This window comes from Nerophis ophidion, linkage group LG13, assembly GCF_033978795.1.
Source record: "Nerophis ophidion isolate RoL-2023_Sa linkage group LG13, RoL_Noph_v1.0, whole genome shotgun sequence".
NCBI classification, from domain to species: domain Eukaryota; kingdom Metazoa; phylum Chordata; class Actinopteri; order Syngnathiformes; family Syngnathidae; genus Nerophis; species Nerophis ophidion.
The window spans coordinates 12,728,204-12,754,433 of record NC_084623.1 but is presented as its reverse complement, the minus strand read 5'-3'; the positions used below and the strand labels follow the sequence as shown (position 1 = coordinate 12,754,433).

Here is a 26,230-nt window from a genome sequence, read left to right as displayed (position 1 = left end):
GTCGGTGGCTAATTTAGGAGCCTTTGTTTGCTTACTTGTTACTTAAAGACAAGTTGTCTTGTATGTTCACTATTTTATTTGAGGACTAACTTGCAATAAAAAACATGTTTAATGTACCGTAAGCTTTTTTGTTTGAATAAAGCTGTCATGATCCGCTGCCCGGATCATATTATGATTAGATTTTTGAGTATTTCTGTGTTTTCTGTTGGTTTTGGACTCCTTCGGTTCCTGTTTGTGCACTTGTCAGTTGGTTACCATAGTTACGTATTATTTTCACATGCCGCTTGTTCCGGACGCACACCTGTTTTGTAATCACAGTCATTATTTAAGCCTGCCTTCTCCCGTCAGTCTTGCTGGTTTCCTAGTTTGTTTTTATACAAGTGACGACTTCTGTTTTGCTGCTCACTACCTGCTAGCTATTTGTTTTCTAGCTCCCATGCTAGCTCTTTTGGTTTTTTCAAAGTCGTTTTTTTGCTTAAATAAATAACTTCCTACATGCACGCTGTGTCCAAAGCCCGTCTGCAGCCTTGAGAGAACGAAATCCGCACCATGATGCGTTCAGGTCGTTACAGTAGGAGGCAAGCAAGACTGACGGGAGAAGGCAGGCTTAAAACATGACAGTGATTACAAAACAGGTGACAGGTGTGCGTCCGGAACAAGCGGCAGGTGAAAATAATATGGAACTATGGTAACCAGCTGAGAAGTGCAAAAACAGGAACCGAAGGAGTCCAAAACCAACAGAAAACACAAAAACACTCAAAAATCTAATCATAACATGATGCCTGGCAGCGGTTCATAATTAAACCCAATAATGTCATTTTTGTGGTCCCCTTTATTTAGAAAAATACCGACAAGTATCAAAATAATTTTGGTACCGGTATCGGTATTGGTATCGGGACATCACTAGGGAAGACACATTTAAAATAACAGCTATCTGCTAGCTTCCACGCTAGGCTATTTGTTTTCTAGCTCCCATGCTAGCTCTTTTGGTTTTGTCAAAGTCTATTTTTTGCTTAAATAAAAAATGTCCTACCTGCACGCTGTGTCCGAAGCCCGTCTGCATCCTTGGGAGAACGAAATCCGCACTATGATGCGTTCAGGTCGTTACAGTAGGAAGCAAGCAAGACTGACGGGAGAAGGCAGGCTTAAATAATGACAGTGTTGACAAAACAAGGTGTGCATCCGGAACAAGCGGCAGGTGAAAATAATATGTAACTATGGTTACCAACTGAGAAGTGCAAAAACAAGAACCGAAGGAGTCCAAAACCAACAGAAAACACAAAAAGACTCAAAAATCGAATCATAATATGAGCAGGGCAGCGGATCATAACAAAAGCCAATAATGCCATTTTTGGCGTCCCCTTTATTTAGAAAAGTACCGACAAGTATCAAAATAATTTTGGTATCGGTATTGGTATCGGGGCAACACTAGGGCAGACACATTTAAAATAACAGCTACCTGCTAACTTCCAAGCCAGGCTATTTGTTTTCTAGCTCCCATGCTAGCTCTTTTGGTTTTGTCAAAGTCAGTTTTTTGCTTAAATAAATAACTGCCTACCTGCACGCTGTGTCCGAAGCCCGTCTGCATCCTTGGGAGAATGAAATCCGCACCATGATGCGTTCAGGTCGTTACAGTTGGAAGCAAGCAAGACTGACGGGAGAAGGTAGGCTTAAATAATGACAGTGATGACAAAACAGGTGTGCGTCCGGAATAAGTGGCAGGTGAAAATAATATGTAACTATGGTTACCAACTGAGAAGTGCAAAAACAAGAACCGAAGGAGTCCAAAACCAACAGAAAACACAAACAGACTCAAAAATCTAATCATAATATGAGCCGGGCAGCAGTTCATAACAAAACCCAATAATGCCATTTTTGTGGTCTCCTTTATTTAGAAAAGTACAGACAGGTATCAAAATAATTTTAGTACCGAAATTGGTATTGGTATCGGGACATCACTAGGGAAGACGCATTTAAAATAACAGCTATCTGCTAGGTTCCACGCTAGGCTATTTGTTTTGTAGCTCTCATGCTAGCTCTTTTGGTTTTGTCAAAGTCTGTTTTTTGCTTAAATAAATAACTTCCTACCTTCACGCTGTGTCCGAAGCCCGTCTAGTACAGACACATTTTAATTACGTGTCATAGCTGTTCATTATAAGTTGGTTTGCAAGAATAGCAAAAGACACACTTGCATGACCTCCAGAAATCCTATTCTAACATCGAACCCCCTGCCATGCTGCCCTATTTTAACCCGCATTTCAACTTGTTCAAACATTGGGCTGACGTGCCTTTTTTTTTGCTCCCTCTACAGAAGACAGCAGTGTGTCCTTGCTGCAGCTGATCGGGGACCCTCCTCCAAGCGAGATCACCAGAATTCGCAAGCCCGGCACCACTCCAGGCTACGTGTTCGGCCCCGACGCCAACACGGGCCAGCTGGCGCGCGCCCACCTGCCCAACCCCTTCTACCGCGACTTCTCCCTCCTCTTCAACTTGAAAACCACTTCCGACAGAGGCGGCGTGATATTCTCCATCACGGACGCCACGCAGCAGATCATGTATGTGGGCGTGAAACTCTCCCCCGTGCTGGGCGGCAAGCAGGACGTCATCCTGTACTACACGGAGCCCGACTCGGAGAGCTCGTACGAGGCGGCCAGGTTCTCCGTGCCCTCTTTGAGGGACAACTGGACCCGCTTTGCCATCGCGGTGAAGGACGACAAGGCGATGTTCTACCTGAACTGTGACATAGATCCTCGGGTGATGCGCATGGAAAGGTCCCCCGATGACATGGAGCTGGAAGCCGGCGCTGGAATTTTTGTTGGACAGGCTGGAGGCACGAATCCAGACAAGTTCCTGGTATGTATAAAGACTTTTGTTATTCTGTTCCAAACCTTTCAGAGTGAACGTACACTATATTGCCAAAAGTATTTGGCCACCTGCCTGGACTCACATATGAACTTGAAGTATGATGTCGGTCCACCTTTTGCAGCTTTAACAGCTTCAACTCTTCTGGGAAGGCTGTCCACAAGGTCGCGGAGTGTGTTTATAAGAATTTTCCACCATTATTCCAAAAGCGCACTCGTGAGGTCACACACTGATGTTGGTCGAGAAGGCCTGGCTCTCAGTCTCCGTTGTAGTTCATCTTAAAGGCCTACTGAAATTAGATTTTCTTATTTAAACGGGGATAGCAGGTCCATTCTATGTGTCATACTTGATAATTTCGCGATATTGCCATATTTTTGCTGAAAGGATTTAGTAGAGAACATCGACGATAAAGTTCGCAACTTTTGGCCGCTAATGTACCGGAAGTAGCAGACGATGTGCGCGTGACGTCACCGGTTGTAGGGCTCCTCACATCCTCACATTGTTCACAATCATAGCCACCAGCAGTGAGAGCAATTCGGACCGAGAAAGCGATGATTTCCCCATTAATTTGAGCGAAGATGAAAGATTTGTGGATGAGGAAAGTTAGAGTGAAGCACAAAAAAAAAGAAAAGGCGATGGCTCCAGGCGGCGGCAGTGGGAGAGGTTCAGATTTAATTTGACACATTTACTAGGATAATTCTGGAAAATCCCTTATCTGCTTATTTTGTAATAGTATTTTAGTGAGATTATGAAGTCATACCTGAAAGTCGGATGGCTGCGGTGAACGCCAGTGTCTCTGAAAGAAGGCGAGGAGGCAAGATTACAGCTGCCTTTTTGAGCTGCAGGATGAGGTCGCATAATCCGTTGGAGGGAGGCGAGTTGGGTGCCCGAAACCCCCCGCTCGGAAGCGATTGCCGGTTCAAGGTTCCGAAAAGGCGAGCGGCCCGCCGGGACGCGGCCACCGGCCTGAGGGCTGCAGCCCGGCCGTCGGTCGTAGAGCCCGCCGTGCCTCCCGCCGTGCCTCCCGCCGTGCCTCCCGCCGTGCCTCCCGCCGTGCCTCCCGCCGTGCCTCCCGCCGTGCCTCCCGCCGTGCCTCCCGCCGTGCCTCCCGCCAGGGCCCGCCCCAAAGCCCTGGGACTTCTGTGTACTTTGTGGGACTCGTGGAACTCCATCCTGGGTAGGATTTTTAAACAATTTCTGACCTTTTACCGACTTTTCCTCAATTTGTCCCCCCGCTTTCGATGGTTCACTTCTGGGTGTGTTTTGGTCATTCCCGGGGGCCCCGGGGCTCGTGCAGCTGGACGGCATGGCGCAGTGAAAGAGTGGCCGTGCGCAACCTAAGGGTCCTTGGTTCAATCCCCTACTGGTACCAACCTCGTCACGTCCGTTGTGTCCTGACCAAGACACTTTACCCTTGCTCCTGATGGGTGCTGGTTAGCGCCTTGCATGGCAGCTCCCTCCATCAGTGTGTGAATGTGTGTGTGAATGGGTAAATGTGGAAGTAGTGTCAAAGCGCTTTGAGTACCTTGAAGGTAGAAAAGCGCTATACAAGTACAACCCATTTATCATTTTAAGTTTCCGGTAAGAGCCGACTTAATATCACAATTTTCCAGTCCAAAAATTTGCTGGTTGAAGTAGAGAAACATGTTCGTTTGACCGCTCTGTGTCAAAGCTTTAAAACAAACAAAGAAACACCGGCTGTATTTCGGTGCTAAAGGCAGCTGCAATACACCGCTTTCCACCAACAGCATTCTTCTCTATAGTCTCTATTATTAATTGAACAAATTGCAAAAGATTCAGCAACACAGATGTCGAAAATAGCGTGTAATTGCGCGATAAAAAGAGACAGCTTTTAGCCGTAAGTGGTGCTGGGCTAATATATCCCCTCCAACCAATAACGTCACAAACACGCGTCATCATTCCTCGCCTTTTTCAACAGGAAACTCCACGGGAAATTTAAAATTGTAATTTAGTAAACTAAACCGGCCGTATTGGCATGTGTTGCAATGTTAATATTTCATCCCAAAGGTTTTCTATGGGGTTCAGGTCAGGACTCTGTGCAGGCCAGTCAAGTTCATCCGCACCAGACTCGGTCATCCATGTCTCTAAGGACCTTGCTTTGTGCGCTGGTGCACAGTCATGTTGGAAGAAGAAAGGGCCCGGTCCAAACTGTTCCCACAAGGTTGGGAGCACGGATTTGTCAAAAATGTTTTGGTATCCTGGAGCATTCAAAGTTCCTTTCACTGGAACTAAGGGGCCAAGCCCAACTCCTGAAAAAACAACCCCACACCATAATTCCTCCTCCACCATATTTCATACTCTGCACAATCCAGTCCGAAATGTAGCGTTCTCCTGGCGACCTCCAAACCCAGACTCGTCCATCAGATTGCCAGATGGAAGTGTGTGATGTATCACTCCAGAGAACGCGTCTCCACTGCCACTAGAGTCCAGTGGTGACGTGCTTTACACCACTGCATCCGACGCTTTGCATTGGACTTGGTGATGCACGCCTTAGATGCAGCTGCGCGGCCATGGAAACCCATTCCATGAAGCCCTCTGCGAACTGTACGTGGGCTAAATTGAAGGTCTCATGACGTTTGGAGCTCTGTAGCAACTGAAGGGCTTTGCACTCTTGTCAGTTTACGTGGCCTACAATTTGGTGGCTGAGTTGCTGTTGTTCCCAAATTCTTCACTTTTCCTATAATAACTTTAATAATAAATACATTTCACGATTGGATTTGTTGCACAGGTAGCAATCTATGGTAGTTCCACGCTGGACTTCACCGAGCACCTGAGGGCGGCCCATTCTTTCGCAAATGTTTGTAGAAAGAGTAGTAGAAATGTAGGGGATTTAACCCGGGGCCTCATCCTGTTCGTGACGCCAATTTTATGTGGTGACCTGTACGGGGACGCCAATTTTATGTGGTCGAAAAAGTCTGAATCTTTAACAGGAACAATAGAGTGTTTGTCACAACAGTTTTAATTAATCACAATCAGATAATACGAAGTTGGATTGAATCGATATGAATTACAGACAGTGTTTAATGAGAGGAAAGTAGGTGAACCCATCCATCCATCCATCCATCTTCTTCCGCTTATCCGAGGTCGGGTCGCGGGGGCAACAGCCTAAGCAGGGAAAGCCAGACTTCCCTCTCCCCAGCCACTTCGTCTAGCTCTTCCCGGGGAATCCCGAGGCGTTCCCAGGCCAGCCGGGAGACATAGTCTTCCCAACGTGTCCTGGGTCTTCCCCGTGGCCTCCTACCGGTTGGACGTGCCCTAAACACCTCCCTAGGGAGGCGTTCGGGTGGCATCCTGACCAGATGCCCGAAACCACCTCATCTGGCTCCTCTCGACGTGGAGGAGCAGCGGCTTTACTTTGAGTTCCTCCCGGATGGCAGAGCTTCTCACCCTATCTCTAAGGGAGAGCCCCGCCACCCGGCGGAGGAAACTCATTTCGGCCGCTTGTACCCGTGATCTTATCCTTTCGGTCATGACCATAGGTGAGGATGGGAACATAGATCGACCGGTAAATTGAGAGCTTTGCCTTCCGGCTCAGCTCCTTCTTCACCACAACGGATCGGTACAACGTCCGCATTACTGAAGACGCCGCACCGATCCGCCTGTCGATCTCACGATCCACTCTTCCCTCACTCGTGAACAAGACTCCTAGATACTTGAACTCCTCCACTTGGGGCAGGGTCTCCTCCCCAACCCGGAGATGGCACTCCACCCTTTTCCGGGCGAGAAGCATGGACTCGGACTGAACCATGGACTGAACCCTCATGAAGGAACTAAGAAAGAGCGCACAACAGGCTTGGTCTTCCCTTCGTATTTATACACTCCATGATGGCCTGATTTGTAGAATAACAAATTATATAACTGTCCAATGTTTAGGGTGACTTGACCTCTCATGTCGTGTCCCTGGAGGTGACCCTAGGACAGAAACGTTCCACTATAAAAGTCTCTATACCGAAGTGCTTGATTTTATACACCTGTGGCCGGGCCGAGTGATTAGGAAACCTGAGTCTCATCATTTGGATGGCTGGCCAAATACTTTTGGCAATAATAGTGTATCTTGCTGCTCTGCAATCAAGCATGCGAGACATTGCAGCTGAGTAGTTTGTATGATGTTATTGCTCAAATTGGCCCGATCCGAACCATAACATGACCGGTGAAATGATCTCACGAGCCTTCCGAGTAAGTTGTCTGCCAGTAATTGGAAAATTCTGCCATAATTGCTTTCATTCGTCTGCAGCGAATCACCTCGCCTGACCCGGGCATGTGATGATGGTTGTTGTTAGAGGACAACTATTTGTTTCCTATACCTACCTCCACATATGAACTTCTAGCCAATTTCTCAACTTAGTAGTATCAATCAATCAATGTTTATTTATACAGCCCTAAATCACAAGTGTCTCAAAGGGCTGCACAAGCCGCAACGGCATCCTCGGTTCAGATCCCACATATGGGCAAGGAAAAACTCACAACCCAGTGGGATGTCAACGTGTATGACTATGTACAATTTCCTCTAATATTTTGTTTGTCGAAAAAAAGTGCACTGCAGTTAGGGCTGGGAAATATGGACCAAAACTGCTGCACTTTTTGTGTTTGCTACCACTGATAGCAGATTTTGTGAGAGCCTCGGCGCGTTTAAAAGTATATTCAATTTGAATATTTAAAGTAAGGACGTAATAGCAGGGATTTACAACGTCCGCTCTCAATGAGATGCTGATGGGATGTTGTATCTTTCAGCACATGTGCTCTCCTTGAGCTGGTGAATTCAGAATAACCCTCAACCCTCAGATTTAAAAAAAATAATGCTTCCTTGAGAGCCTATATATATATATATATATATATATATATATATACATATATATATATATATATATATATACATATATATATATATATATATATATATATATACAAACCCCGTTTCCATGTGAGTTGGGAAATTGTGTTAGATGTAAATATAAACGGAATACAATGATTTGCAAATCCTTTTCAACCCATATTCAGTTGAATGCACTACAAAGACAAGATATTTGATGTTCAAACTCATAAACTTTTGTTTTTTTTTTGCAAATAATAATTAACTTAGAATTTCATGTCTGCCACATGTGCCAATGTAGTTGGGAAAGGGCATGTTCACCGCTGTGTTGCATAACATTTTCTTTAAACAACACTCAATAAACGTTTGGGAACTGAGGAAACTAATTGTTTAAGCTTTGAAAATGGAATTCTTTCCCATTCTTGTTTTATGTAGAGCTTCAGTCGTTCAACAGTTCGGGGTCTCCGCTGTCGTATTTTACACTTCATAATGCGCCGCACATTTTCGATGGGATACAGGTCTGGACTGCAGGCGCACCAGGAAAGTACCCACACTCTTTTTTTACGAAGCCACGCTGTTGTAACACGTGCTGAATGTTGCTTGGCATTGTCTTGCTGAAATAAGCAGGGGCGTCCATGAAAAAGACACGCTTAGATGGCAGCATATGTTGTTCCAAAATCTGTATGTACCTTTCAGCATTAATGGTGCCTTCACAGATGTGTAAGTTACCCATGCCTTGGGCACTAATGCACCCCCATACCATCACAGATGATGGCTTTTGAACTTTGCGTCGATCACAGTCTGGATGGTTCGCTACCCCTTTTGTCCGGATGACACAATGTCGAATATTTCCTAAAACAATTTGAAATGTGGACTCGTCAGACCACAGAACACTTTTCCACTTTGCATCAGTCCATCTTAGATGATCCCGGGCCCAGAGAAGCCGACGGCGTTTTCTGAATGTTGTTGATAAATGGCTTTCGCTTTGCATAGTAGAGCTTTAACATGCACTTACAGATGTAGTGACACACTGTATTTAGTGACAGTGGTTTTATGAAGTGTTTCTGAGACCATGTGGTGATATCCTTTAGAGATTGATGTCTGTTTTTGATAAAGTGCCGTCTGAGAGATGGAAGGTCACGGTCATTCAATGTTGGTTTCCGGCCATGCCGCTTTCGTGGAGGGATTTTTTTCCAGATTCTCTGAACCTTTTGATGACATTATGGACCGTAGATGTTGAAATCCCTAAATTTCTTGCAATTGCACTTTGAGAAACGTTGTTCTTAAACTGTTTGACTATTTGCTCACGCAGTTTTGGACAAAGGGGTGTACCTCGCCCCATCCTTTCTTGTGAAAGACTGAGCATTTTTTGGGAAGCTGTTTTTATACCCAATCATGGCACCCACCTGTTCCCAATTAGCCTGCACACCTGTGGGATGTTCCAAATACGTGTTTGATGAGCATTCCTCAACTTTATCAGTATTTATTGCCACCTTTCCCAACTTCTTTGTCTTTTGTTGCTGGCATCAAATTCAAAAGTTAATGATTATTTGCTAAAAAACAAACAAAAAAAAAACATGTTTATCAGTTTGAACATCAAATATGTTGTCTTTGTAGCATATTCAATTGAATATGAGTTGAAAAGGATTTGCAAATCATTGTATTCCGTTTATATTTACATCTAACACAATTTCCCAACTCATATGGAAATGGGGTTTGTAGGTGACAGCATGTAAATGCAGTGTTGTTGGCATTTTTGGATGTTTTTAGAGGGCTTTATAGGCGTAATAGATACATCCTTATTAAATGAATTGTTAGCCGACTCATATTAGCATTTCTTTTACTATTTAGAATGCACAGAAAATAAAAACATGGCTTGTCACACATAGGGATTGTTGATAAAGGGCAAAAAATAAATAAAATGAAGATCCCTTATAAAGCCAAGTATGAAAAAAATATGTTTTTTAATGTACAGTTTGACCGTCATTTTGAAAACAGGCACGTTTAACAAAATATATTTTAAATTTCCTGCAAGTCCCAGTCAATGAGGAAGTAATGTTCCTGATCTTGATGCAAACGATGAAAAACATATCCACTTAATTACCAAGTGTCCAAAACTGACATCAATATCTCATCCGAGCATATTAAAAGGGATGCTTCACCGGAAAAATAAATATTTTTAGCTAATATGTCTGTGGGAGTATGAAAATAATATTGGTTGAGATGATATCATTCACCATGTTCTTGTCTTCATAACAGGGTGTGATCAGTGAGCTGAGAGTGGTGGGAGACCCCCGGGCTGCTGAGAGGCATTGTGAAGAGGATGAAGATGACTCCGATATTGTAAGTATTTACCCATCACAATCTTTAATTTGAGAACATTTAGGGCAGGGGTCACCAACCTTTTTGAAACCAAGAGCTACTTCTTGGGGACTGATTAATGCGAAGGGCTACCAGTTTGATACACACTTAAATAAATTGCCAGAAAAAGCCAATTTGCTCAATTTACCTTTAATAAATAAATCTACATATATATATTAAAAAAAATTGGTATTTCTGTCCGTCATTCCGTCGTACATTTAATTTCCTTCTACGGAAGGTTTTTGAAGAGAATAAATGATGAAAAAAACACGTAATTGAACGGTTTAAAAGAGGAGAAAACACGAAAAAAAATGAAAATTAAATTTTGAAACAGAGTTTATCTTCAATTTCGACTTTTTAAAATTCAAAATTCAACCGAAAAAAATTAAGAGAAAAACTAGCTAATTCGAAACTTTTTGAAAAAATTTAAAAAAGAATTTATGGAACATCATTAGTGATTTTTCCTGATTAAGATAATTTTACAATTTTGATGACATGTTTTAAATAGGTTAAAATCCAATCCGCACTTTGTTAGAATATATAACAAATTGGACCAAGCTATATTTCTAACAAAGACAAATCATTATTTATTCTAGATATTCCAGAACAAAAAGTTTAAAAGAAATTCTAAAGACTGTGAAATAAGATTTAAATTTGATTTTACAGATTTTCTATATGTACCAGAATTTTTATTTTTTTATTTTAATCATAATAAGTTTGAAGAAATATTTCACAAATATTGTTCGTCCAAAAAAACAGAATTTAAAATGAAGAATTAAATCAAAATGTATTTATTCTGTACAATAAAAAAAAAAAATACTTGAACAGTGATTTAAATTGTCAGGAAAGAAGAGGAAGGAATTTAAAAGGTAAAAAGGTATATGTGTTTAAAAATCCTAAAATCATTTTTAGGTTGTATTTTTTCTCTAAAATTGTCTTTATAATTTAAAAGAAGCAAAGTAAAAAAATTTACGAATTTATTTAAACAAGTGAAGACCAAGTCTTTAATCAAATCATTATTTCTTCTAGATTTTCCAGAACAAAAATTTTAAAAGAAATTCCAAAGACTTTGAAATAAGATTTAAATTTGATTCTAAAGATTTTCTAGATTTACCAGAATATTTTTGGGGAATTTTAATCACAATAAGTTTGAAGAAATATTTCACAAATATTCTTTGTCGAAAAAACAGAAGCTAAAATGAAGAATTAAATTAAAATGTATTTATTATTCTTTACAATAAATAAAAAAAATATATACTTGAACAGTGATTTAAATTGTCAGGAAAAAAGAGGAAGGAATTTAAAAGGTAAAAAGGTATATGTGTTTAAAAATCCTAGAATCATTTTTAAGGTTGTATTTTTTTCTCTAAAATTGTCCTTCTGAAAGTTATAAGAAGCAAAGTAAAAAAATAAATGAATTTATTTAAACAAGTGAAGACCAAGTCTTTGAAATATTTTCTTGGATTTTCAAATTTTATTTGAGTTTTGTCTCTTTTAGAATTAAAAATGTCCAGCTTGCTAGTAAATAAATACAATTAAAAAAATAGAGGCAGCTCACTGGTAAGTGCTGCTATTTTAGCTATTTTTAGAACAGGCCAGCGGGCGACTCATCTGGTCCTTACGGGCTACCTGGTGCCCACGGGCACCACGTTGGTGACCCCTGATTTTGGGAAATCGAGTTTTATGCAACAGTAGTGTAACATACTAACCAAGAACAGTATGTTAGATATACAAAGTAGCACATCACTGTAATTTGTAGAAAACTATACTATATTTAACCTTAAAAGGGGCTTTTTGCAACCTTTACTTTACAGCTTTGAGAATAACAAGATTGTAGACCTGCACAAGACTGTAATAGTCTCAGAGATAACCAGCAAGAAGCTTGGCGAGAAAATGACCACGTTTGGTATTTTGTCAGCATTTTAGCAGAAAGACATGCTACGCGGGCACCAGGTTGCCCGTAAGGACCAGATGAGTAGCCCGCTGGCCTGTTCTAAAAATAGCTCAAATAGCAGCACTTACCAGTGAGCTGCCTCTATTTTTTAAATTCAATTTATTTACTAGCAAGCTGGTCTCGCTTAGCTCGACATGTTTAATTCTAAGAGGGACAAAACTCAAATAGAATTTGAAAATCCAATAAAATATTTTAAAGACTTGCTCTTCACTTGTTTAAATCAATTCATTTATTTTTTTTACTTTGCTTCCTATAACTTTCAGAAAGACAATTTTAGAGAAAAAATACAACCTAAAAAAGGATTTTAGGATTTTTAAACACATATACTTTTTTACCTTTTAAATTCCTTCCTCTTCTTTCCTGACAATTTAAATCAATGTTCAAGTATTTTTTTTTTTATTGTACAGAATAATAAATACATTTTGATTTAATTCTTTATTTTGGCTTCTGTTTTTTTCGACGAACAATATTTGTGAAATATTTCTTCAAACGTATTATGATTAAAATAAAAAATAAAAATTCTGGTACATATAGAAAATCTGTAAAATCAAATTTAAATCTTATTTCAAAGTCTTTAGAATTTCTTTAAAAATTTTTGTTCTGGAAAATCTAGAAGAAATAATGATTTGTCTTTGTTAGAAATATAGCTTGGTCCAATTTGTTATATATTATAACTAAGTGCAGATTGGATTTTAACCTATTTAAAACATGTCATCAGAATTCAAAAATTAATCTTAATCTGGAAAAATTACTAATGATGTTCCATAAATTATTTTTTAAATTTATTCAAAAAGATTCAAATTAGCTAGTTTTTCTCGTCATTTTTTTCGGTTGAATTTTGAATATTAAAGAGTCAAAATTGAAGATAAACTATGTTTCAAAATTTAATTTTCATTTTTTTCCGTGTTTTCTCCTCTTTTAAACCGTTCAATTAAGGTTTTTTTTTCATCATTTATTCTCTACAAAAAACCTTCCGTAAAAGGAAAAAAAATGTACGACTTATTGACAGACAGAAATACCCTTTTTTTTATATATATAGATTTAATTATTAAAGGTAAATTGAGCAAATTGCCTATTTCTGGCAATTTATTTAAGTGTGTATCAAACTGGTAGCCCCTCGCATTAATCAGTACCCAAGAAGTAGCTCTTGGTTTCAAAAAGGTTGGTGACCCCTGTGCTACGTTAACAACGTCATTGCCAACAAAATTCTGCATTACGCTGATTATTGTGTGAATGGGAACACGTTCTAAATAAACCTACACAAAACTCAAGAAAGCTGCTTGTTCTTTGAATTTTAGTGGCGTGGCGATGACACCTGTATTGTTGGAGGGGTTAAGTGTTAGCTTTCAACAGTTTGTTGGGTAAGTGCGGTATTTTATGACTCCTTCTGGGTCACAGGGTTTTTAAAAGGTTAAGGTCGTCAACAGTCGTGGTCAAAAGTTTACATACTGTCAGAGTTAGTTTGTGACGAACCCCAAGATGCAGAGAAGGAGGTAGGGATTGAGTAAGGAAACATGGTTTAATAAAACACTAAAAAAAAGGGTTACAACAAAAAGTGCGCACGAGGGGGATAATAAACTAAAAGAGCTACCATGGGAGCTAGAAAACAAAAAGAGCTTAGCATGGAAGCTAGCAAAAACAAAAGGTCCTAGCGTGGAAGCTAGCAGGTATCGAGCAGGAAACAGAAGTCGTACATGTGATATGAAAACAAACTTGGAAGCAGGGAACAAAAGGCAGTAAGCTAAAAAACACAATCAAATATAGCTAACTGTACTAAATCGCTGCATTGACAAGACATGATACGACACGACAGGTAGCAACGACAAGAGTGACATGACAATAATCCAGCCCTGACTGGAAGACAAAGCAGGTACAAATAGGAGCGGGCTGATTGACACCAGGTGTGGCCAGGTGGCAATCAGCTGCAGATGAGGGGAAACAGCGCACAGGGGAAAAAAAACAGGAAACAGACAAAATAAGAGCGCTGACAGGAACCTAAAACAGGAAATACTAAACACACACAGAGGAAAAACTAAAACACAAACTGTCAGTGACAAGCCTGGCACATACACTTGTAAAGAACATAATGTCATGGCTGTCTTGAGCTTCCAATCATTTCTACAACATTTAGTTGTAGAAATAAACCAGTTGTACTAATAAACCAGCCCGATAAGCCTGCATCACTAGTTAAAAAGGGCTGGAATTAAGTAATAAAATGGTGGACCTGAACTAAAACATAACAAAATGTGTGATTGCTCTCAGGCCTCAGGAGAAGGGAGTGGCGATGGAGCAAGCAGACCATTGAATCCAGTCAGAGAGAAGCACACATGGACGGTAAGGATTTGTATTTGTAATGAGGACGGCACTTGATATTTTCGGAAAGGGGTGTAAAGAGTTGACATGCAGTACATTTGTGCCACTAATACACTCCCCATACCATCACAGATGCTGGCTTTTAAACTTTGCGCCTATAACAACCCGGATGGTTCTTTTCCTCTTTGGTCCGGAGGACACGACGTTCACAGTTTCCAAAAACAATTTGAAATGTGGACTCGTCAGACCATGGAACACTTTTACACTTTGCATCAGTCGATCTTGGATGAGCTCTGGCCCAGCGAAGCGTTTCTGGGTGTTGTTGATAAATGGCTTTGGCTTTGCATAGTAGAGTTTTAACTTGCACTTACAAACTATACTTACTGACAGTGGCTTTCTGAAGTGTTTCTGAGCCCATGTAGTGATATCCTTTACACACTGATGTAGCTTTTTGATGCAGAACGGGGCAAATGAGGGACCGGGGGCCACATGCGGCCCATTGAGCTTTTCAATCTGGCACGCCGGACATTCCCAATTTTTTTTTTTTAGACCTTTAAGATGGAAACTGTAGCTGCCTTTATGATGTGCACTGATGTTTTCTAATGACTGTAAGTCTTCAACTATACAAAGTATTTCAATGATCGGAGTATGCGCTTATGGATGATATACTAGTTACTACGGTAATCTAATTAGTTACTATGGTCATCTAATTAGTTACTATGGTCATCTACGTCACAGCAGCCCAGACGAGGCACCAAGCAGTGTGGGCGGAAAGCGTTTCCACAGACGTAAAGGAGATTTTCACAACAAAATTCTAAAGATTAGTGATATATAGAATAGAATAGAAGAGAAAGTACTTTATTGATCCCTGGGGAGATTTCAGCAAATATCAGATATATCAGATTGTAGGCGGGTTTATTTTGTACCCCTGGCGTTCATATTTCACTGTTCGTTGCATTTTTGTTGCGTTTCAGTTGATTGTAAAATATGTCGATCGAAAGCAGGTGTGACATTCATGTTTTGTCAATTTTCAGTGTTTTATCGTTCATAGAAAAATGTAAAATTCTATTACGTTTTTTAAAGCGGCCTGTCATAACGTTGTCGATAAATGGCTTTCGCTTTGCATAGTAGAGCTTTAACTTGCACTTACAGATGTAGCTACAAACTGTATTTAGTGACAGTGGTTTTCTGAAGTGTTCCTGAGCCCATGCGGTGATATCCTTTAGAGATTGATGTCGGTTTTTGATACAGTGCCGTCTGAGGGATTCAAAGTCACGGTCATTCAGTGTTGGTTTCCGGCGTGGAGTGATTTCTCCAGATTCTCTGAACCTTTTGATGATATTATGGAACGTAGATGTTGAAATCCCTAAATTTCTTGCAATTGCACTTTGAGAAACGTTGTTCTTAAACTGTTTGACTATTTGCTTAAGCAGTTGTGGACAAAGGGGTGTACCTCGCCCCATCCTTTCTTCTGAAAGACTGAGCATTTTTTGGAAAGCTTTTTTTATCCCCAATCATGGAACCCACCTGTTCCCAGTTAGCCTGTTCCAAATAAGTGTTTGATGAGCATTCCTCAACTTTATCAGTATTTATTGCCACCTTTCCCAACGTCTTTGTCACGTGTTGCTGGCATCAAATTCTAAAGTTAATGAATATTTGCTAAAAAAAAAAATGTTTATCAGTTTGAACATCAAATATGTTGTCTTTGTAGAATATTCAACTGAATATGGGTTGAAAATGATTTGCAAATCATTGTTTTCTGTTTATATTTGCATATAACACAATTTCCCAACTCGTATGGAAACAGGGTTTGTTGGTATTCGGTCTCTTTTTCCATTTCCTCTTCTTATATTTTCTCAAGCTCTGTTTTGTCACCGTGTCTCCTTGTCTCTGGTTTACGTCTCTTTCACACTGGCACACAATCAGACACCGACACCCACTGGTATCTTCCACCCTGAAGAGCCACAACTGTGTGCTCCAGATTAGGAACAGCAAGAGGTAAGACTGCAGACGTAGTGGGAAGGTCGATACGGCAGTAACTTCTTGTCAGGACAATAAGGATTCTGCACTTTTACAACTGGGGTTTCCATCTCTACAATAGCTGTTTATTGTCATCCTATAAGAGAAGCCGTGTTAAAGATAACAGCTGGTGCACAATGCCTACCTGCTGACGTTTTTTTCCATGAGAGGTCGTATAACGTATCCAGTCTATGTGCAACTTAAGACAAGTCTGGGCAAATGCAAGGAAGAGAGGGTCTTTCCATTTTGTCATTCCGGAATTTGTAGAAATTCCGGAAAAGATGCACAGGAGACCCTGAACAATGCCATGGCAGTGTTCTCTTCAAGAGAAAGCCCCCTTTATGGAAAATGCATCAATCAGGGTTGTTTCTGACTGTTTTTGTGAGGTGAAAGAAATCCCACACAAACTGATGGATTGTTTGTGTATTTTATTATTTGACTTACACTAAAGATAACAATCCGGATGGTTATTTTCCTCTTTGGTCTCGAGGATACGACGTCCACAGTTTCCCCCAAAAATTTGAAATGTGGACTCGTCAGACCACACAACACTTTTCCATTTTGCATCAGTCCATCTTGGATGAGCTCGGGCCCAGCGAAGCGTTTCTGGGTGTTGTTGATAAATGGCTTTGGCTTTGCATAGTAGACTTTTAACTTGCACTTACAGATGTAGCGACAAACTGTAGTTACTGACAGTGGTTTTCTGAAGTCTTCCGGAGCCCATGTGGTGATATCCTTTACACACTGATGGGTCTTTCCATTTTTCCATTTTGTCATTCCGGAATTTATAGAAAATGGGAGGCAAATATGCACAAGAGACCAGGAACAATGCCATGGCAGTGTTCTCTTCAAGAGAAAGCCCCCTTTATGGAAAATGCATCAATCAGGGTTGTTGCTGACTGTTTTTGTGAGGCGAAAGAAATCCCACACAAACTGATGGATTGTTTGTGTATTTTATTATTTGACTTACACTAAAGATAACAATCCGGATGGTTCTTTTCCCCTTTGGTCCCGAGGATCCGACGTCCACAGTTTCCAAAAACAGTTTGAAATGTGGACTCGTCAGACCACAGAACACTTTCCCACTTTGCATCAGTCCATCTTGGATGAGCTCGGGCGCAGCGAAGCGTTTCTGGGTGTTGTTGATAAATGGCTTTGGCTTTGCATAGTAGAGTTTTAAGTTGCACTTACGGATGTAGCGACAAACTGTAGTTACTGACAGTGGTTTTCTGAAGTCTTCCTGAGCCCATGTGGTGATATCCTTTACACACTGATGGGTCTTTCCATTTTTCCATTTTGTCATTCCGGAATTTGTAGAACATGGGAGGCAAATATGCACAGGAGACCCTGAACAATGCCATGGCAGTGTTCTCTTCAAGAAAAAGCCCCCTTTATGGAAAATGCATCAATCAGGGTTGTTGCTGACTGTTTTTGTGAGGCGAAAGAAATCCCACACAAACTGATGGATTGTTTGTGTATTTTATTATTTGACTTACACTAAAGATAACAATCCGGATGGTTCTTTTCCCCTTTGGTCCCGAGGATCCGACGTCCACAGTTTCCAAAAACAGTTTGAAATGTGGACTCGTCAGACCACAGAACACTTTCCCACTTTGCATCAGTCCATCTTGGATGAGCTCGGGCGCAGCGAAGCGTTTCTGGGTGTTGTTGATAAATGGCTTTGGCTTTGTATAGTAGAGTTTTAAGTTGCACTTACGGATGTAGCGACAAACTGTAGTTACTGACAGTGGTTTTCTGAAGTCTTCCGGAGCCCATGTGGTGATATCCTTTACACACTGATGGGTCTTTCCATTTTTCCATTTTGTCATTCCGGAATTTATAGAAAATGGGAGGCAAATATGCACAAGAGACCAGGAACAATGCCATGGCAGTGTTCTCTTCAAGAGAAAGCCCCCTTTATGGAAAATGCATCAATCAGGGTTGTTGCTGACTGTTTTTGTGAGGCGAAAGAAATCCCACACAAACAGATGGATTGTTTGTGTATTTTATTATTTGACTTACACTAAAGATAACAATCCGGATGGTTCTTTTCCCCTTTGGTCCCGAGGATCCGACGTCCACAGTTTCCAAAAACAGTTTGAAATGTGGACTCGTCAGACCACAGAACACTTTCCCACTTTGCATCAGTCCATCTTGGATGAGCTCGGGCGCAGCGAAGCGTTTCTGGGTGTTGTTGATAAATGGCTTTGGCTTTGCATAGTAGAGTTTTAAGTTGCACTTACGGATGTAGCAACAAACTGTAGTTACTGACAGTGGTTTTCTGAAGTCTTCCTGAGCCCATGTGGTGATATCCTTTACACACTGATGGGTCTTTCCATTTTTCCATTTTGTCATTCCGGAATTTGTAGAACATGGGAGGCAAATATGCACAGGAGACCCTGAACAATGCCATGGCAGTGTTGTCTTCAAGAGAAAGCCCCCTTTATGGAAAATGCATCAATCAGGGTTGTTGCTGACTTTTTTTGTGAGGCGAAAGAAATCCCACACAAACTGATGGATTGTTTGTGTATTTTATTATTTGACTTACACTAAAGATAACAATCCGGATGGTTCTTTTCCTCTTTGGTCTCGAGGATACGACGTCCACAGTTTCCCCCAAAAATTTGAAATGTGGACTCGTCAGACCACAGAACACTTTCCCACTTTTCATCAGTCCATTTTGGATGAGCTCGGACCCAGCAAAGCGTTTCTGGGTGTTGTTGATAAATGGCTTTGGCTTTGCATAGTAGACTTTTAACTTGCAATTACAGATGTAGCGACAAACTGTAGTTACTGACAGTGGTTTTCTGAAGTCTTCCTGAGCCCATGTGGTGATATCCTTTACACACTGATGGGTCTTTCCATTTTGTCATTCCGGAATTTGTAGAAATTCCGGAAAAGATGCACAGGAGACCCTGAACAATGCAATGGCAGTGTTCTCTTCAAGACAAAGCCCCCTTTATGGAAAATGCATCAATCAGGGTTGTTGCTGACTGTTTTTGTGAGGCGAAAGAAATCCCACACAAACATGAACTGATGGATTATTTTTGTATTTTATTTAACTTACACTAAAGATAACAATCCGGATGGTTCTTTTCCTCTTTGGTCTCGAGGATACGACGTCCACAGTTTCCCCCCAAAAAATTTAAATGTGGACTCGTCAGACCACACAACACTTTTCCATTTTGCATCAGTCCATCTTGGATGAGCTCGGGCCCAGCGAAGCGTTTCTGGGTGTTGTTGATAAATGGCTTTGGCTTTGCATTGTAGAGTTTTAAGTTGCACTTACAGATGTAGCGACAAACTGTAGTTACTGACAGTGTTTTTCTGAAGTGTTCCTGAGCCCGTGTGGTGATATCCTTTACACACTGATGGGTCTTTCCATTTTGTCATTCCGGAATTTGTAGAAAATGGGAGGCAAATATGCACAGGAGACCCTGAACAATGCCATGGCAGTGTTCTCTTCATGAGAAAGCCCCCTTTATGGAAAATGCATCAATCAGGGTTGTTGCTGACTGTTTCTGTGAGGCGAAAGAAATCCCACACAAACACGAACTGATGGATTATTTTTGTATTTTATTATTTGACTTACACTAAAGATAACAATCTGGATGGTTCTTTTCCACTTTGGTCTGGAGGATACGACGTCCACAGTTTCCAAAAAACAATTTGAAATGTGGACTCGTCAGACCACAGAACACTTTTCCATTTTGCATCAGTCCATCTTGGATGAGCTCGGGCCCAGCGAAGCGTTTCTGGGTGTTGTTGATAAATGGCTTTGGCTTTGCATAGTAGACTTTTAACTTGCAATTACAGATGTAGCGACAAACTGTAGTTACTGACAGTGGTTTTCTGAAGTTTTCCTGAGCCCATGTGGTGATATCCTTTACACACTGATGGGTCTTTCCATTTTTCCATTTTGTCATTCTGGAATTTGTAGAAAATGGGAGGAAAATATGCACAGGAGACCCTGAACAATGCCATGGGAGTGTTCTCTTCAAGACAAAACCCCCTTTATGGAAAATGCATCAATCAGGGTTGTTGCTGACTGTTTTTGTGAGGCGAAAGAAATCCCACACAAACACGAACTGATGGATTATTTTTGTATTTTATTTAACTTACACTATAGATAACAATCCGGATGGTTCTTTTCCTCTTTGGTCTCGAGGATACGACGTCCACAGTTTCCCCCAAAAATTTGAAATGTGGACTCGTCAGACCACAGAACAGTTTCCCACTTTTCATCAGTCCATCTTGGATGAGCTCGTGCCCAGCGAAGCGTTTCTGGGTGTTGTTGATAAATGGCTTTGGCTTTGCATAGTAGACTTTTAACTTGCAATTACAGATGTAGCGACAAACTGTAGTTACTGACAGTGGTTTTCTGAAGTCTTCCGGAGCCCATGTGGTGATATCCTTTACACACTGATGGGTCTTTCCATTTTTCCATTTTGTCCTTCCGGAATTTGTAGAAAATGGGAGGCAAATATGCACAGGAGACCCTGAACAATGCCATGGCAGTGTTCTCTTCAAGAGAAAGCCCCCTTTATGGAAAATGCATCAATCAGGGTTGTTGCTGACTGTTTTTGTGAGGCGAAAGAAATCCCACACAAACTGATGGATTGTTTGTGTATTTTATTATTTGACTTACACTAAAGATAACAATCCGGATGGTTCTTTTCCCCTTTGGTCCCGAGGATACGACGTCCACAGTTTCCAAAAACAGTTTGAAATGTGGACTCGTCAGACCACAGAACACTTTTCCACTTTGCATCAGTCCATCTTGGATGAGCTTGGGCCCAGCAAAGCGTTTCTGGGTGTTGTTGATAAATGGCTTTGGCTTTGCATAGTAGACTTTTAACTTGCAATTACAGATGTAGCGACAAACTGTAGTTACTGACAGTGGTTTTCTGAAGTCTTCCTGACCCCATGTGGTGATATCCTTTACACACTGATGGGTCTTTCCATTTTTCCATTTTGTCATTCTGGAATTTGTAGAAAATGGGAGGAAAATATGCACAGGAGACCCTGAACAATGCCATGGCAGTGTTGTCTTCAAGAGAAAGCCCCCTTTATGGAAAATGCATCAATCAGGGTTGTTGCTGACTGTTTTTGTGAGGCGAAAGAAATCCCACACAAACTGATGGATTGTTTGTGTATTTTATTATTTGACTTACACTAAAGATAACAATCCGGATGGTTCTTTTCCCCTTTGGTCCCGAGGATACAACGTCCACAGTTTCCAAAAGCAGTTTGAAATGTGGACTCGTCAGACCACAGAACACTTTTCCACTTTGCATCAGTCCATCTTGGATGAGCTCGGGCGCAGCAAAGCGTTTCTGGGTGTTGTTGATAAATGGCTTTGGCTTTGCATAGTAGAGTTTTAAGTTGCACTTACAGATGTAGCGACAAACTGTAGTTACTGACAGTGGTTTTCTGAGGGGTCCCTAAACCCATGTGGTGATATCATTTACACATTTTTCCATTTTGTCATTCCGGAATTTATAGAAAATGGCAGACAAATATGCACAGGAGACCCTGAACAATGCCATGGGAGTGTTCTCTTCAAGAGAAAGCCCCCTTTATGGAAAATGCATCAATCAGGGTTGTTGCTGACTGTTTTGTGAGGCGAAAGAAATCCCACACCAACACAAACTGATGGATTATTATTGTATTTTTCTTTGTCTCACACTAAAGTTATAGTAAACGTGTCTAGTAGTACTAACTTTTGCTCAAATGTAATATGTTGTGTTCAGTTTTATTAAATTGTGTGACAACCAGACTACAATGGGATGTTGAGTCTGGAGCAGAGCTGGGCAAATATTTTGACTTGGGGGCCACATTGAAAGAAAAAAATGTTCTGGAGAGGGCCAAGGTGTATGTGTGTAAAAAATTATATGTAAACATTAATCTGTAAAAATCTGCGGTTCGGTATGTGTGTTGGGGTCTCTGTTTTTCAGGAACACAAATACCAAAAGTCACAATGTTGATAAAGTACTAAAAAAGTTATGACAGGCCACCTAAAAAAAACGGAATGGAATTTTTACAGTTTTTTTTACAAAAAAAAAAGACAGTGGGATTTACAACATTAACTATGAACAATAAAACACTGAATATTAACATTATATGAATGTCGCTCCTCTTTTACTTCTCAGACCAGCTCCTCGGATTGTTGTATCTTTTACCATCAAGCAAAACACAACAAAAATGTAAAAAACAGCAAAAATGTACAGTACATGCAAGTAAAGACAGTGGGCTTTACAATATCAACTATGAACAATAAAACACTGAATATTAACAACATATGAACATCACTCCTCTTTTACTTCTCAGACAAGCTCCTCGATGGTTGTGTATCTTTTACCATCAAGCAAAACATATCAAAAGTAAAAAAAAATGCAAAAATATACATGAAAATAAAGACAGCCGGATTTACAATATTAAGTATGAACAATAAAACCCTGAATATTAACAACATATGAATGTCGCTCCTCTTTTACTTCTCAGACCAGCTCCTCGATAGTTGTGTATCTTTTACCATCCAGCAAAACACGACAAAAATATAAAAAAACAGCAAAAATGTACATGAAATTAAAGACAGCGGGATTGATAGTATTAACTATGATCAATAAAACACTGAATATTAACAACATATGAACGTCGCTCCTCTTTTACATCTCAGACCAGCTCCTCGATAGTTGTGTATCTTTTACCATCAAGCAAAACAAAACAAAATTAAAAAAACAGCAAAAATGTACAGTACATGCAAATAAAGACAGTGGGCTTTACAATATCAACTATGAACAATAAAACACTGAATATTAACAACATATGAACGTCGCTCCTCTTTTACTTCTCGGACCAGCTCCTCGATAGTTGTGTATCTTTTACATTCAAGCAAAACATAACAAAAATGTAAAAAACAGCAAACATGTACATGAAAATAAAGACAGCGGGATTTAAAATATTAACTATGAACAGTAAAACACTGAATATTAATAACATATGAACGTTGCTCCTCTTTTACTTTTTAGACCAGCTAATCGATAGTGGTGTATATTTTACCATCAAGCAAAACACAACAAAAATGTAAAAAAACAGCAAAAATGTACATGAAAATAAAAACATTGGGCTTTACAATATTAACTATGAACAATAAAAGACTGAATATTAACAACATATGAACGTCGCTTTTCTTTTTCTTCTTAGACCAGCTCCTCGATAGTTGTGTATCTTTTACAATCCAGCAAAACCCAAAAAAAATGTAAAAAACAGCAAAAATGTACATGAAAATAAAAACATTGGGCTTTACAATATTAACTATGAACAATAAAAGACTGAATATTAATAACATATGAACGTTGCTCCTCTTTTACTTTTTAGACCAGCTAATCGATAGTGGTGTATATTTTACCATCAAGCAAAACACAACAAAAATGTAAAAAAACAGCAAAAATGTACATGAAAATAAAAACATTGGGCTTTACAATATTAACTATGAACAATAAAAGACTGAATATTAACAACATATGAACGTCGCTTTTCTTTTTCTTCTCAGACCAGCTAATCGATAGTTGTGTATCTTTTACAATCAAACAAAACACAACAACAATGTAAAAGTCAAGCAAAATGAATGCGAAGTGTATAAAAAAAACTTATAGGATGATATATTATCACGAAAAAATCTGCTTCCGCATCTGTTTCTGACACACGCGTTTCGGGCTGGTTGCTCTGAAAACCAAACCCGCCCACTCTACTTTGTTTCTTGTCTGAGCTGCTGTGGCTTAAATTACCCTAATAACTTGAATATCACTCAAAAGCAAAGATTTCAACCATTGAATTACTTTCTATAGTTCAAGACTTACAGTCATTTAAAAACAGCACTGAACATCATAATGGTCGCGACAGTTTCGATGTTAAAGGTCCGGACTGAAAATCTTAACGGGCCGCATGTGGTCCGCGGGACGTATTTTGTCCAGGTCTTGTCTGGAAGATGCTTTTTTTATACTTACAATCATAAATATACATATTGTTTTATAATTTAATCCAAGTGAAGCATTGCGGAAACCTTCATTTATGGAATCTGCTCAAGTAACAGTACATTGAGGAACACATGTAATTCCTGCTTTATGCCCTATGGCTGCACAAGAGATAAGTATCTGAAACAATCATAAACTTGTACTTCCATAAACAAAGAGTGCAGGCGTCCAATAAAGTTGACGATAACAGATACAGGTTACAATTCAAAGGCTCCTATAGACCAACCTTTGAATAAAAGTTTAGTAGAAATACCCCTTTGGCTGAAAGTAAGAATCAAACCTTCATTGTTGTATTTAATTGACAAGTGACATGTTTAGAAGGCATGCACTAAAATAAAAAAAAATGGAAGTTTTAACACTGAAGTTCTTTCATCACCAAGGAAACTGGATATCTTGCTTTTGGACTCTGTAGGTCATGTGGTTCAAATCCATCAACGCTATGTAGGACGCCTTAGGGCCGGCCACCTATTGCCCTCTGTTATGATGGATGAATGGGTGAACGTCACGTTATTATTTGTGTCCAACGAAAAGTCAATAATGGTCTTGTCAAATTCTTAGCGCAGTCATTGCTACGCGACACAGCGAGGGGGATTTAGGTTCTCAGGAAAAAAAAAATAATAATCTGGTTAATTATCAACTGTGGCTTCGTGTTTCCCGCTTCAGTTCACAGGTGACATTAGAGGTGTCACCAGTGAAGAATGAGTTACAGACGTGTGTGTGTGTGTGTGTGTGTGTGTGTGTGTGTGTGTTCTGGCAATGCTTACTTAATGGGGACATCGCTCTGTTTACACAGTCACCTTTTGGGGACTTCTGACGGTATGGGGACAAAAAAGTAAGATCCATTCTAAAGATGCCTATGTGATTTTTAAGCTTTGGCCCATAACACATGTTTACTAAGAAAGTAAACATGTTTAACATGTATTTTGAACTTTTTTTTTTTAAATGGTCCTTAGTAGTCCCGTACAAATGTGTGTGAATTATGCAAAATTATTGAAATTTGGTCCCTATGAACCATGTTAACTCTTTTTCCCCAGGGTCTCCAGTATTTATGATCAGCACATTACTTCACCAATCCAGAGATTTAAAGACGTAGATGAGATAACTGGGCAGTGGCCATTTAACTTTTTTTTTTTATGCCTCCACAACCTGTAGAAAGGGTGGTCCCCACAAGTCACGATCAAAAACGTGGTCCCCATTCTAAATTATAACGTACGTGTTTGTGTGTGTGTGTGTGTGTTCTGGCAATGCTTACTTAATGGGGACATCGCTCTGTTTACACAGTCACCTTTTGGGGACTTCTGACGGTATGGGGACCAAAAAGTCAGATCCATTCTAAAGATGCCTATGTGATTTTTAAGCTTTGGCCCATAACACATGTTTACTAAGAATTTAAACATGTTTAACATGTATTTTGAACTTTTTTTTTTAAAATGGCCCTTAGTAGTCCCGTACAAATGTGTGTGAATTATGCTAAATTATTGAAATTTGGTCCCTATGAACCATATTAACTCTTTTTCCCCAGGGTCTCCAGTATTTATGATCAGCACAGTACTTCATCAATCCAGAGATTTAAAGACGTAGATGAGATGACTGGGCAGTGGCCATTTAACTTTTTTTTTTTAATGCCTCCACAACCTGTAGAAAGGGTGGTCCCCACAAGTCACGATCAAAAACGTGGTCCTCATTGTAAATGATAACGTGTGTGTGTGTGTGTGTGTGTGTGTGTGTGTGTGTGTGTGTGTGTGTGTGCGTGTGTGTGTGTGTGTGTGTGTGTGTGTGTGTGTGTGTGTGTGTGTGTGTGTGTGTGTGTTCTGGCAATGCTTACTTAATGGGGACATCGCTCTGTTTACACAG

At 40.1% G+C, this 26,230-nt stretch overlaps 1 protein-coding gene across 1 annotated transcript in view; it reads left to right on the top strand.

Annotated features, from left to right (window-relative positions):
- Positions 1-26,230, top strand: part of col18a1a (collagen type XVIII alpha 1 chain a) — a 225,195-nt gene that overhangs the window by 138,809 nt on the left and 60,156 nt on the right. The window contains 3 exon segments of the mRNA XM_061918426.1: positions 2,312-2,853; positions 9,953-10,036; positions 14,271-14,342. Of these exon segments, the coding sequence (XP_061774410.1) occupies positions 2,312-2,853; positions 9,953-10,036; positions 14,271-14,342 (698 nt within the window).